The 14,607-nt window shown below is 32.4% G+C and overlaps 2 protein-coding genes across 7 annotated transcripts in view; one reads left to right on the top strand and one right to left on the bottom strand.

Annotated features, from left to right (window-relative positions):
• LOC136028546 (uncharacterized oxidoreductase YjmC-like) overlaps positions 1-5,938 on the top strand; it is a 584,142-nt gene extending 578,204 nt beyond the window's left edge. Inside the window, exon 7 of the mRNA XM_065706392.1 lies at positions 5,736-5,938. Within this exon, the coding sequence (XP_065562464.1) occupies positions 5,736-5,792 (57 nt within the window). The 3' untranslated portion in view covers positions 5,793-5,938. The remainder of the gene's footprint in view (positions 1-5,735) is intronic.
• Positions 5,939-9,972: 4,034 nt separating this feature from the next.
• LOC136028326 (protein retinal degeneration B-like) overlaps positions 9,973-14,607 on the bottom strand; it is a 101,782-nt gene continuing 97,147 nt past the window's right edge. For all 6 annotated transcript variants that reach the window (XM_065706096.1, XM_065706102.1, XM_065706098.1 and 3 more), the window contains one exon: positions 9,973-12,655. In XM_065706096.1, the coding sequence (XP_065562168.1) occupies positions 12,371-12,655 (285 nt within the window). In that variant the 3' untranslated portion in view covers positions 9,973-12,370. The remainder of the gene's footprint in view (positions 12,656-14,607) is intronic.

Here is a 14,607-nt window from a genome sequence, read left to right as displayed (position 1 = left end):
GAAATTCTCTCATCACTAACCATCAGTATGGTTTTCGTCCCTCATTCTCTACCTTACATGCACTTACTGATGCTACAGAGTTTGTGCGTGTTAATCTGGACAAGGGCTTGTGTGTTTTGGGTCTATTTCTTGACTTTTCAAAGGCCTTTGATATGGTTGACCACAATGTTCTTCTGTCTAAACTATCCTTATTTGGTGTGCATGGAGTCCCACTAGATTGGTTTAGGTCCTACCTCTCAGATAGATCTCAGTATGTTTTGGTTAACCGTACTTCTTCCACTACTTTGCCTGTATTGAAAGGTGTCCCACAAGGCTCTGTGCTTGGACCACTTTTGTTTCTAATCTACATTAATGATCTTGTTGATGGTATTCATCCCCATATTCACCCTGTTCTTTTTGCTGATGACAGTAATTTTTTCATTGCTGCGGTGGACCTGCCATCTGCCACTTCTATAGCTCAAGGTCTTCTTGATAAAGTAAAGGATTGGTGCTGGTCCAATGGTATGGCTCTTAACAGCCGAAAGAGTGCCATTGTCAACTTTAGGACCCCTTACCGCATGAGAGACGTACGGGAGCCAATCACCCTGACTTTTGGGAATGATATTATACCACAAGCTACTATGGTGAAACTTCTTGGTGTGTATCTTGACTGTTTTCTTTCTTTTAAACCGCATATAACTCACACCCGTTCCTTAATACTCCGCCAGTCTTCAATGTTGCACCGGATTAATTCATTTCTTCCTCCTGATATTATGGTTTCTCTTTATCATGCTTTTATTCATCCTTACCTTTCTTATTGCTGCTCTGTCTGGGGCAATACTAATAAATCTCTTCTCTGCTCACTTCAAAGAGCCCAAAATAGGGCAGTGAAGGCTACTTTTCTTCTCCCTCGGCTTTACCCTTCCTCTGATCTTTATAATGATACTGGAATAGCTCCGCTGGATCATATTATAGGTAAAAATACTCTTTATTTAGCGCATTCTGCTTTTCTAGGTACTCTTCCACCGACCCTGCAGCAGTTTTTCTCAAGGACAGGCTCAGGTAGGTACTTTTCTTCTTTGCGTAATTCTTCTCGACGATTTATTTTACCAAAACGATCCTCTACAGCAGCTCAGAGGTCTCCTGTATATCAGTCAATTCTATTATGGAACTCCATCCCTTTGGATGTCCCTCTTTTTCTTTCTGCAAATGCATTATTTCGTCGGGTCTTTCCAGTTAAATAATTTTTGTCTCTCTTTTAATTCTATCCCAATTTGTATGTCACTTCTCTTCTTTTAAAATCTTGTCTTGTTCCAGTGTTTGTTTTTTTTTTTTTTTTTTTTTTTTTTTTTTTTTTTTTTTTTTTTTTTTTTTTTTTTTTTATATATTTTATAAGTGTTTTTTTTTTTTTTTGTGCTCTGTGGCCCATTACAAGCATAGCTTCTTGGGCCTATTAATTGATTTACTTTTGTAATAGTTTTCTTTAGTATTAATAAATTGATTGATTGATTGGATTGATATGGAACAACTTAAGGGGGTAAGAAAATAATATTTACAAAATTTTTAAAATAAGCTCCACCCTAATATATATATATATATATATATATATATATATATATATATATATATATATATATATATATATATATTTAGGAAAAATTTAAAATTGAAAAATGTGTAGGGTAGATTCTTATCACTTCACGCATATTTTCCTATATCATATTAAGTTGGTTCAAACTCATTCAGAATTATTATCAAGCATACGCATGCTTAGAGGGCTAGGAGAAGTCTTTGGAATAGAAGAAAAAGCATGCACTGCCTTCTTTTGGTAAATAGCTCGCGAGGGAAGAATTCTAGGTAGATAGTCCCAACTTAACGTAAATAGGCGGTTGAAACTTAAAGTGAATTTCAAGTTTTAACAGAAACTGATGTAACCGTATTTATATCTGATATAGCAAAACCGAAAGATATGCTAGAGAAATTTTGTATTCAAAAACAATTTTTCCAAAGAAAGTATTCTTACAAACAAATGAACTACTCAGCTTTCACTGAGATTGGTTTAAGATAATGATTTTGCTTCCTAAAGGCATACTTTCCTCAAAAAAGCCATTTAATTTTTTTTTAATACAGCGTTTGATTTTTTATGCTGTTCTAAGCATGGATTGAGGATACAAAAGTAAAAATTGATATAATAATGCTGCGCTGTCTATTCAGTATTTCTAAGATTTTTAATTTTTAAAATATTATTTAGAAGCAATATTTTTAATTTTCCATAATTTCTATTGTATCGAACAAATATTTGTTCAAATGGGGATAAGTCCATTTATTAGATAGCGACAACAGACAAAAAAGTATGGATATTTCGACCGCATATGCAGCAATTGCCATCAGCAGATATACTATGCATTAAAATTGAAACTATTTAAATATTATAACTATTATATTAAATTAAATATATATATAACTATGTATAAGAAATTTAAACTACTATAATAAAACTGTTAATACCAAACAGAATAATGATTTCACTAGATATGTCTGAGAGAGTTCAATAAGTGGGTTCATCCAAAGTCTTGAGTTGTAAATTTTCTTCTTCAATATTGCCTAGATGTAAGTTGAATTTCTAATGAAGGTTGCAAAAGAAAGGTTGTTGAATTCACAATTATGTACTTGATTGGTCACATCTCCCCATAAATGCTTTAAAGGATACCTTATACCATATATGCCTAATACCCGGAGCTTTAAAGGCTTAATACCCGCAGCTTTACTTTTAGACATTAAAAAGGCATTTGACACTGTTGATCATGATAAATTACTCCAAATTCTCGAATCAATTGTTGTACGTAATGTGGCTTTAAAATGGTTTCGTTCGTATTTTATTAATAGAGCTCAAGTTGTTCAAAATGCAAATGCAACATCAGAGTGCCATCTTTTACCGTGCGGAGTGCCACAAGGTTCAATAATGGGACCACTGCTTTTTCTCATTTATATTGACCATGTGAAGTATTATTTATCTGAAGCTAGTATTATAATATTTGCAGATGACACGCTTCTTTTTGTTGCATGTGAAAATCTACCTTCTTTATTTAAAAAAATGGAAATTGCTCTGACTGAATTTGTATCGTGGGCTGATTCACAGTATTTAACACTAAATTATGGGAAAACAAATTATATTTTATTTTCTAGAATCGGATCAGTCCAAACAGACCTTAAATTAAATGTAAGAAATAATATTATAAATAGAGTAAAAAACAGTAGATATCTCGGATTTATTATTCATTAGAATATTTCGTAGAAAGAACATGCCAAATTAATTGGTAACAAACTTTCAAGGTCCCTTGGAGTTATCCGCCGTCTTAAATTCCGTTTTCCTAAAAAATCCTGAAAATGATTTATCATTCTATTTTTCATCCCCATTTGTCTTATGGATGCTCTATATAGGCAAGTAACTTCATCTCATGTTATAAGAGAGTCCAAATCATCCAAAGTAAGGCCATTGAAATTATACCACCTCTTCAGCATTCAGAAAACATTAACCTCTATTTTAAACTTACTAAAATATTTGATGTGTCAAAGACTAGGGATTTTCAGATCGTAACTTTTGGTTTTAAATATTTTAACAACCTCCTTCTATCATTATTTGAAAATCTATTCACTGTAAACCAAGATTTGCATACTTACGAGACGCGAAATTCGTGTGACATTGTCCACGAGACACCGTCAACAAAAAGAGCTTCTTTTTTAATTAGATTTTTTGCACCAGCTATTTGGAATTTAATCCCCTTGGAAATCTGGAACTCAAATAACCTTATTATCTTTAAGCGAGCAGTGAAGGGTCATTACGGGAATACTGTTTAGATTTGAATGCCGTGCGGTCCTCCTCTTTTCGGTCTTTTTCTTTTCTTTCTCTTCGTCCCACTTTTTTTCTTTTTTTTCTTTTCCCTTTTTTTCTCTTCTTTAATAAATCCAGTTGACTCGTTGTTTCTGTTTGTTGATTGTTTAATTATTCTTTAGTTAAGTTTCTGTCCTAGCCAAGCACTAGCTTTCCTAGCAGATTATGTACAGTGATTATGTGTTTTTTGTTTAAATATATATGATTGAATTGAATTGACGCGACGTATTTTCGTCGTAATTTATTAAAAAGTGAAAGTAGACGGACTTATACCCATTTGAACCTTTATTTTTTCGTCATAGAAAGCCAGTTTGGTCTTGGAAAAAAATTTCTAATTTAAGGTATGATGTCGGAAATTCTATCGTATTTAAAAGATATTTCTAATATACAACAGATGGTTGTTCTGCCTAAGTTTTAACTGTGTTTATGTTCAATTGAGGCTTATGTCCCCTGTGAAAGCTACAATTTTAGGACAATCCGAAAGTTGTAACTCTTGATGAAAAAACGATATACTTGTATCATTGGATGCATCAATTTCATCATTTTTATCTATCTTTCCATCAAGCCAGAATTATGATATTGCCTATGTATGAATGTATTAAAAATGCATTAACTCATTTTTTTATGGATTTATTTAAGGTTTCTTTTTTGTAAATTATATTGCTTAGTGATTGCTCTGAACTTGCTTAACGAATCTGAAAATGTTCCTAAATTTGCAATTTTTTTTTCAATTTTTTCAACGTGTTTGTAACGTAAAAAATTATAAATAGAATTTCCAAAAAGTTATTCGGCAGATGGAAGAAGTTGAATCTCAGCTGAAATAAACCCCAAATGTTCAAAAAGGATTTATTATTATAATCAATTGAATTGCTATATATACTTAATTAAAATCAATTAAAGTTTTAATGTTACTCTCAAACATAAAAACCATAAAGTTCCAGAAATAACATCCCGAAAATTTGCACATGGACCAGGTACCTTAAACAGGTGTCACCAACTGTAACCATTGTTGTTAGTATCTACCTCCTCAATAGGAAAATAAACCAAATACAATACCAAACAAATATAAAACAGGTCCTAAATGTATATCCAAAAAAAATTCAAACAAAAGTAAAAAGTATATATATATATATATATATATATATATATATATATATATATATATATATATATATATATATATATATAATAACCAGTGTCCAAAATATACAAAGATTACCCCTCATTCTCATAAAATTAGTCATTTGCATGAAAATGCAAGGATTGTTTGAGGGTATCGGGTCCCTTACAGCCCTCTTTGGATGCCCTTATTTGTGGGAATAGCCTATTTTACATTTAATTTCGCTTGGATAAATAAACCTGTAAAGACAGGTTACAGAGCGGATCTATTAAGAAAAGAGGAGAGGCTCTAGTCAAAGGTATGACGCCTTGGATTCGGCTGGGGTCAGATAAGGACTTTTTGTAGGACAATCTTAGTTGGTTTAATGTTGCAACAAAATGTTTAATAATACTAAAATTATTATTTGTAAAATAGTTGCTTATAATACCAAACTTATTTTCAAAACTTTATTTAGTTGTGAAACTTCTATTGCCATCGTGATGTGAAATTCACTATTTTATTGAAACAGAACCTTTAAAATAATTAAAATAATAATGATGACTTTTAAAACTTTTTGTTCTAAGATTTATCTTAACAATATACTAAATTTTTGAAAATCAATAATTGATATGTACTTACTCATTTGAGTATAGCTATATTGAGCTGCTAGACTTGACAAGAACTAGAAGGGGTTCTTTTCAGGTATCGGGATGGTAATTTTCTCTTTCTCTCTTGCTAAAAAAGTACCTTTTTTATCTTCTTTAGGCTGCTTTGGCTGAGAAGCTTGGCGTGGATGCAATGAAATCTGTTATACGAAGTTAATGACGGCGAAAACTCAGAAATTATTTTCAGTTCAAGTTTTAATCATTTTTTTTTAGTTGTTTTAATTTGTTTGCTAATTTGTGATCATGGGCATTTACTGTTGTGATTTTTTATAGAACTGGTTTTAATAGATTGGATTTTAGGTACAGCGTAATATTTTTATATTTTAGTTAAATGGACTTGTGTCCAGTTACGGTCGAACTTCTGCCGACATGCGAAACTCGAGGAAACATTTATAAACCTATTTAAAATCATAAAGGAGACTGGGTACAATTTTTTCTTTCTTTTTTTCGTATGAGAACACCAAAAGGCTATGTTTCAATCAGAACATTAAAAACTAGATATTTTTGAAATCTAAAAAGGGAGGGGGGAATTAGCCTCCTTTCGTCGGTTTTCTGGATTCTTGGTCTACTGCTTAGCATTTGAAGAACGGGCTGAGTATTTTTGTAGGTTAAATTGCGATGTCTGCACAGGGGAGGATAGATATGCATTAAGTATGGTACCTCCAGCTAAAGAGAAGGATTTGTATGGGGGGGGGAGTTATGTAATAGTCCTCTGTGAATCATCCAACCAAACTTCTAAAAAGTGTAGGTCTTAAAAATCCTCTTTGAAACGGTTTCAGAATCCTGTCTTTCAACCTCATATCTATTAATCTGGTTGAGTGAAGAAGCTATCCTATCAGTATTTCCCGTTTCTAACTCTATATTCTAGCATTATATGATATTCTATCATTTTTCTAAGTTCTTTAAGGTAATTCTGATATTTCTGAATTTTTTTTTAGCTATATCCTCTACTATCGTCCATTTCGGCTACATATCCTTCTAGGTCAAACATCTAGGGCCAAACGAAAAGCAAGTTGTCTCTGAGTGGGGTGGGAGGACATCGCCAGGAACGATTAAAGGGAAATAGGAACTTATTGGGAGTGGTAGAGAGTGAGGCTTTGAATAGACTGAAATGGAGGAGCATGCGTAGGTGTGTGGACCTCAGAAGGCTTGGTGCTACAGTGAATTGTTATGAGCGGTAGTATATCCTATATTTGTGGTGTGCACAATACGCCTCAGCATTAAAAGCAGCCATGTTTTAATAGTAGGGTTTGAGTATCTATCGACTTCTGAATTACTCAAAATGTGCGAATATTGATCAATATGGCATTATATTAGAGAGGTTTTACTACCAAAATAGAGTATGGTATTATATTAGAGAGGTTTTACTACCAAAATAGGGTACGGCATTAAGTAAATATGGCATTATATTAGAGAAGTTTTACTACCAAAATAGGGTATGGCATTAAATAAATATGGCATTATATTAGAGAGCTTCTACTACCAAAATAGAAAATGGCATTATATTAGAGCGGTTTTACTACCAAAATAGAGTATGGCATTACATTACAGAGGTTTTACTACCAAAACAGAGTATGGCATTATATTAGAGAGGGTTTACTACCAAAATAGAGCATGTCATTATAATAAAGAGGTTCTAATACCAAAATAAAGTATGGCATTATATTACAGAAGTTTAACTACCAAAATAGAGTATGGTATTATATTACAGAGGTTTTACTACCATAATAGATTATGGCATTATATTACAGAGATTTTACTGCCAAAATAGAGTATGGCGTTATATTAGAGAGGTTTTACTACCAAAATAGAGTATGGCATTAAATAAATATGGCATTATACTACAGAGGTTTTACTACCAAAATAGTGTACTGTAAGCTCTGAATTTGGTGTTGTTTTGTAGAAGAGAGTGGAGATCCTAAAAGAAACTATTCAATGACCAAAGACCAGACTTATTCAGTGGCATAATAGAAAATCGCACTAAGTTCCTGATCCTAATAAACTTCATGAAAAAGCTATAATCACGCATTTTACTGGTTTAAATTTTTGCTGGTTTAACTATTACACATTTTACTGGTTTGAACACTAAGCCACAGATTATAAGGCAGATTATAAGGCTTATTTGGATAAGAGGGGAAATGGATTTTTGATTGAGGAGAAAAGAAAGTATCAAGGGAGAAGAGGGGAGAAGGTAGAATCTATTGCTTGTCCTATGTGTGGATCTCAGGATGAAAGTTTAATACATTTTTTGTGTGAATGTGTCGAATTGAATGATTGGAGGCGAGAGATGTATGGTAAAGAAAAATTGAATGAGATATGGATGATAGATAGAATGAAAGAGACATATTTCCTGAGTATTAAAAGGATAGCAAGGTTTGTCAGGATTCTAGTTGCACATCGTGAGCGTTTTCTTCAAATAGTATTAATTTAGTTAATTTGTTGTTTGTTTTTTGTTATGTAATTTTCCTATGGCCCACGGGCTTTTTCTAGAATAAATTATTATTATTATTATTATAGCTGTATAAAATCGATGAAAAGATGTTTAATAGCATATTGTACCAATTTGAAACTCTTTGCCAATTTTAATTTTAGAACCGCTAAGTATTTCTGAGATTTCCTGCTACTCTTATGTCCCATCATCTTACTGCTAACACTAAGTAAAAAAAAGTCCTGGAAACTTTATTTTGATTACACTTCGAAGTTTATTAAGAACAGTAAAAATTCCATGCTAATTCCTTTAGAGAAATAAGAACAAAATAATACCATTGTACAAAATAAGAGTATTATAACATTAAAGAAAATAGGTTTGTACTATCTCCAGTAACGGCAGTCACACAACTACTTCTAGGTAGAGGTTAGCTCATGACTAAGACAAAGATTTTCATGAGGAATGGCCAGTCCAATTTCATATCTTTGCTTCTTGTATTTTAGTTTTCATCGGCCAAATTCAGGGGGCCTAAGCCTCAAAGGGGCCCACAGAGGTATTTTTTAATTACAGAAATTGAAGTTGGAAGTGGTTTTTTATTCATGGTTGAAACATTTCGTTTGACTATGTTTATTATTCCGTTTTTCCACTCAAACTAAAGGAATTTGCAGTCTAAACATTTGGTAAGATTACTTACTTACTTAAATCCTCCTACGCCTGGGGGCACATAGAGCAGCGACGGTTGACCTCCAACTTGAGTGATCTTGTGCCAACGTTAATTCAAAGTGGTTGGTTTTCTACAATAACCAAAAATATAATTACAAGAGAGCCAGGTGAAAGTGCGGGTAGTTCATTGCTTGTCATTGCCTCAGAGTCTCTTTTATGACCTGTCACATTGATTTTCATTAGTACCAGTTAGTACCTAAAAGAAATAAGTGGGGAGGATTTATCCCAGGGACAAGTCTTGGCTCTTAGTTGCCCTGAATCTATATTTTTCTTTTGTGTGGCTATTCTTTACCTTAAGCCCTATTTATGTTGGATGTTTTCTGTGTGAAAAAATAAAATAAAATTAGCAGAAGAAAACTGCTAGGAAATTGCCGTCGGCGTAGAAGTTGAAACTACTGGCCGAAGCCTTTACACGCGAATCTAGCCAGCATACCAGGACTTGTTTTCAATACTGTTCAGTCAAACACTACGACTACTCTATGAGAGCATCTCACAAAGACTTCTCTATGAGACTAGTTCTGCGATGTTCAGAATAGCTTACAGGTCCTACTCAAAACACAAGTATGTGGCTTAATGCGTGCTTATTGCAGAAGGCTGTGCAGTCTTTATTGTTTTAGAGCTACTGTGAAGTCGTTCGAGGTTTCAGTGATGACAACAATATCTGCTAACCTAATACCTTTTTCCCCCTTGTATTTGTAAAACTTCAACATTTCAAAAAGAAATTAACAATTTAAACTAGAATACATTATTGTGTTTTACCAGTATAGACATATTTTACCCCAGCTCTCCGCTGTTTCTCCGCTGTTTAGCTTAATGTAAGCCAATTTTTTCGGAATTCTCATATTTTGAATAGCTTAACGAATGAAAAATATCTTCCTAGGGGTGAATGGTCAGTTCACTTTGTTTTAAGGTGTTGAGAAATTCGTTTCTTAGCCGATAAAATTTTGTCTAAATAAACTGTGTTATCAAGTTATTTAATGGTAAAAATTCACTTACAGTATTACTTTATATAATTATCCCAAACAAAATACTTACCATTTTTTCTTGAAATGTACGTTTTCTAAGAAGACCCGAGAATATAAATTCTGGCTAATAAGCTAGAATTTATATAGCAAAGTTGCTTGGTCACTTCCGCTTTCTGAAATTTATGGAGTTAACTTTCAGCCTAATGTGTGTCACAATCAACTATAAACAAAAATACATTTATTCTCACAGGTACGCAAATGCTACTGGATAACAAACACCCTAAGAACAGGGTAAGAATATGAATCGTCGTGAAAATATTGGACACGAATATTCTAGGCACAAATTTACAAATTCACACAAAAAATGAAATATAGATGCACAAGCTATCATTCTGACATCCCTAATATGAGGAACTACAAACAGATTTATTTTTTTTTGTATCTGAATCTAGAATCTGAAAAAGAAGGTAATATTTATCGTCACTAAGTTAGACTAGTAAAATAAAAAGTGCAGGCTTTTAGCTTTTAAGCTTTTTTCCAGAATGATCTTAAACCCAAAATTCTACAACCTAAATAAAACTCCAATTTTTTTTTAACTTAGGCCCATGTCTTCCTTATATACGAAGATTTTCCCTTTAATTCTTGTAATTCCAACATAAATCGTCCATTTTCGGCTTCTTTTTTTTTCGACGCCTTCCACTCTGGAAAGAAATCCTTAACCTGGGCTTGTGCACCCAAACATTTTTTGAAGTATATGAATGAGCTTCCATAGAACTTTAGTATTTTCAACACGTAGCTTGACAAATATGATTAAAAAACTTCTTTTACTAGGTTGGATTAGCATAATAAAAGGTATACACCAGGGACAAACGCAAGATTTGTTTGGGGGAAGGGGGAAGCCAAAAACGACCAATATTTTCGAGAAAGTTTACGCTCTTTTTGGGAGGGGGGATCCAAGCAGTACCTGCCCCTGCAGAGGAACCTGGTGTAGACCATTAGCTTTTGTTAATTTGCAAACCATGTATCTCCCGGCAAAAAAAAACTAATAAGGAAATCTAAAATACGGAAAACTGAAAAGCAAGATGTTTTTTCATTCACTTTGACCTAGATAGGAGTTGAGCAAAACATACGTTGAGCCTCAGTAATAAGAAAGGAAACGACCAGAACTTTAAATATAACCTGTCTGGTTTGCAATTCAATATCCTGGAAAGCAATATGTTCAAGTTTTTTGGTGCTCAGATTTCAAAGCTCTGACCCACCATTCTATCTTCAAGACTACTATAGTAACAAAAATGAAAACTGACACGCTACATTTTCCTAATTTCACATTGAAAAATTTTCCTGTTGACAAACAACTGAATGAACAAATCTTTATGAGTAGAAGCATACTTTGAAGCTGGATTTTTCTAATTTAACTGTAGGGCCATTTTTCAATTAACCAATAGCTGAAAGAGCGAGACATCTAAAAGGTGATTCAGGACTTTGTAATTTCAGAATTTTCTTGCCCTCATTTTAGGATGAAAAATTAGGTATCTGTATCATCATATGATCGTTTTACTATTTTGTATATATATATATATATATATATATATATATATATATATATATATATATATATATATATATATATATATATATATATATATATATATATATAATTTAATTATTATAATTTCTTACATATTATCTAATTTGTATAATTATTTCATATATTTATTTATTATAACGATTTTATAGTTTTTTTTAAGTCAGTTTTTTGATCAAGTAACGATAAGGCTTGAGCATGGACAATGGTTCATAAATCAATAAACGGAGGAAAATGTTGGCGTTCATTCATCAACACATACCCAGACTCTTCTTGGTCGTTCGTTCTACAGGTTACTAAAAAAATGAAAAAAGAAAACTCTTCTGCCGTTATTCACTTAAGTATTTGCAAAAATCTTGAGAACGACTTAGTAGAACTTAATCCTGGTAATAATTTACTGTTAAATTTTGAATTTGCTTTGGATGATTTTCAATTTTGAAAATGACTTTTTTAATTTCGAAACTGAAGTTGCAGATTCAATTCAAAACTATCTTATTTTTTAGAGTAAGAGAAACCCCACTCAACCAATCGATCTCTATAAAATTCAACATATACATATGCGTAAAAAACTGATATAAGGTAAAAATGGAACATTATTTGCACAAACCTGCTTATCCAACAATATTTACAAACTTACTTCAAAATATACTGTTTTACCAATGAATAAACCGACAATGATTAAAAACTGTTAATTAAAATTAACAGTTTTTAATTATTTCAACACCATAAACTGTAATTAATATCACTATTCTGAAATTCCAAACCCAAGCCATGTCCCAGATAAACTAGACAGGCGATAAACTATACTATCTAAAATTAATATGTTTCAGTCAACGGGGAGGAGATTCCCCCTGAGAAAGATCCAACGTATTCGAAATATGGCCCGGAACATGTTTTGAGTTCACTATTTGAAAATAAGCTTTCTGTCGGTCTGCCAATTTTAGTACCATAAACCGAATTAATATCACTATTCCGAAATTCACAATTCAAACTATGTCCCAGACAATTCGGATGTTTCAGTCAGCCTGTAAGTACTATCTGACAGATCGTCTTCGCACTAGACAATCTTGACCAGGCAAACTTAAACAACCCCTAGGGATCATCAGCCCTGAGTTATTGTTCGCTGGTAAACACAATCCTGGAAAATTTAGGGTAGCCAAATGAGCAGCATAGCCCTCCGATATAGCAGTAGCTTCCGTCAAGTTCTTCTTTGGAGGACGACCAACAACGAATATCTGCTCCGGGCGTAGTCCAACTGATGCATAAATCCCGATGTCTTTCTTAGAGCCATAAGCGACGCGAATCTCGAGGCCAACCTCCTGGAAAAATAGTTCCATAAAGTTGGGGTATGCGTCAAGCTGTAAATTTTGTCAAGCGAAAAACATCACTCTCTGAACTCTTACGCGAAGGTTTTAGAAAGACCTCTTTGAGCACCTATTAAAAACACAATACCAGTGCTAAATTCTTTTGGTATTGTACATTCAACAGTACATCTTTCAAACAAGAGGCACTTTTTTCAATAACAGCATATTTTCCAACAGCAGTACATTTTTAAAACATAAATTTTTCAACAGCAGCGCATTTTTTTATTATTTCATCTCATTTTTCAAAAACAGTATATTTTTCAAACAATACTTCTTTGAAAAAATGCTCCAGCGACCGGAAAATTTAACATTTCAACTCGTCAAAAAACAAGATTACGAAAAACAAAACTCCAAAATCTTCCATGAACATAAAAAAACCATCCTTGAGCACCTATAAAAACAGAATACTAGTACTAAATTCTTTTGGTATTGTACATTCAACAGTACATCTTTCAAACAAGAGGCACTTTTTTCAATAACAGCATATTTTCCAACAGCAGTACATTTTTAAAACATAAATTTTTCAACAGCAGCGCATTTTTATATTATTTCATCTCATTTTTCAAAAACAGTATATTTTTTCAAACAATACTTGTTTGAAAAAATGCTCCAGCGACCGGAAAATTTAACATTTCAACTCGTCAAAAAACAAGATTACGAAAAACAAAACTCCAAAATCTTCTATGAACATAAAAAAAACCATCCTTGAGCACCTATTAAAAACAGAATACTAGTACTAAATTCTTTTGGTATTGTACATTCAACAGTACATCTTTCAAACAAGAGGCACTTTTTTCAATAACAACATATTTTCCAACAGCAGTACATTTTTAAAACATAAATTTTTCAACAGCAGCGCATTTTTTTTATTATTTCATCTCATTTTTCAAAAACAGTATATTTTTCAAACAATACTCATTTGAAAAAACGCTCCAGTGACCGGAAAATTTAACATTTTAACTCGTCAAAAAACAAGATTACGAAAAACAAAACTCCAAAATCTTCCATGAACATAAAAAAAAACCATCCTTGAGCACCTATTAAAAACAGAATACTAGTACTAAATTCTTTTGGTATTGTACATTCAACAGTACATCTTTCAAACAAGAGGCACATTTGTCAATAACAGCATATTTTCCAACAGCAGTACATTTTTAAAACATAAATTTTTCAACAGCAGCGCATTTTTTTATTATTTCATCTCATTTTTCAAAAACAGTATATTTTTCAAACAATACTTCTTTGAAAAAACGCTCCAGCGACCGGAAAATTTAACATTTTAACTCGTCAAAAAACAAGATTACGAAAAACAAAACTCCAAAATCTTCCATGAACATAAAAAAACCATCCTTGAGCACCTATAAAAACAGAATACTAACACTAAATTCTTTTGGTATTGTACATTCAACAGTACATCTTTCAAACAAGAGGCACATTTTTCAATAGCAGCATATTTTCCAACAGCAGTACATTTTTAAAACATAAATTTTTCAACAGCAGCGCATTTTTTTATTATTTCATCTCATTTTTCAAAAACAGTATATTTTTCAAACAATACTTCTTTGAAAAAACGCTCCAGCGACCGGAAAATTTAACATTTTAACTCGTCAAAAAACAAGACTACGAAAAACAAAACTCCAAAATCTTCCATGAATATAAAAAAAAACCATCCTTGAGCACCTATTAAAAACAGAATACTAGTACTAAATTCTTTTGGTATTGTACATTCAACAGTACATATTTCAAGCAAGAAGCACATTTTCCAACAGCGGTATACTTTTAAAACAATAATCTTTCAACAGCAGCACATTTTTCATTTCATCCCGTTTTTCCCCAACTAATGTATTTTCCAAACAATATGCTTTAAACAAAGCTCCAGCGGCCAGAAAATTAAACATTTCAACTCT

The sequence above is a fragment of the Artemia franciscana genome, chromosome 6 (genome assembly GCF_032884065.1).
Source record: "Artemia franciscana chromosome 6, ASM3288406v1, whole genome shotgun sequence".
NCBI classification, from domain to species: Eukaryota; Metazoa; Arthropoda; class Branchiopoda; order Anostraca; family Artemiidae; genus Artemia; species Artemia franciscana.
This window is presented reverse-complemented; position numbering and strand designations above follow the sequence as displayed.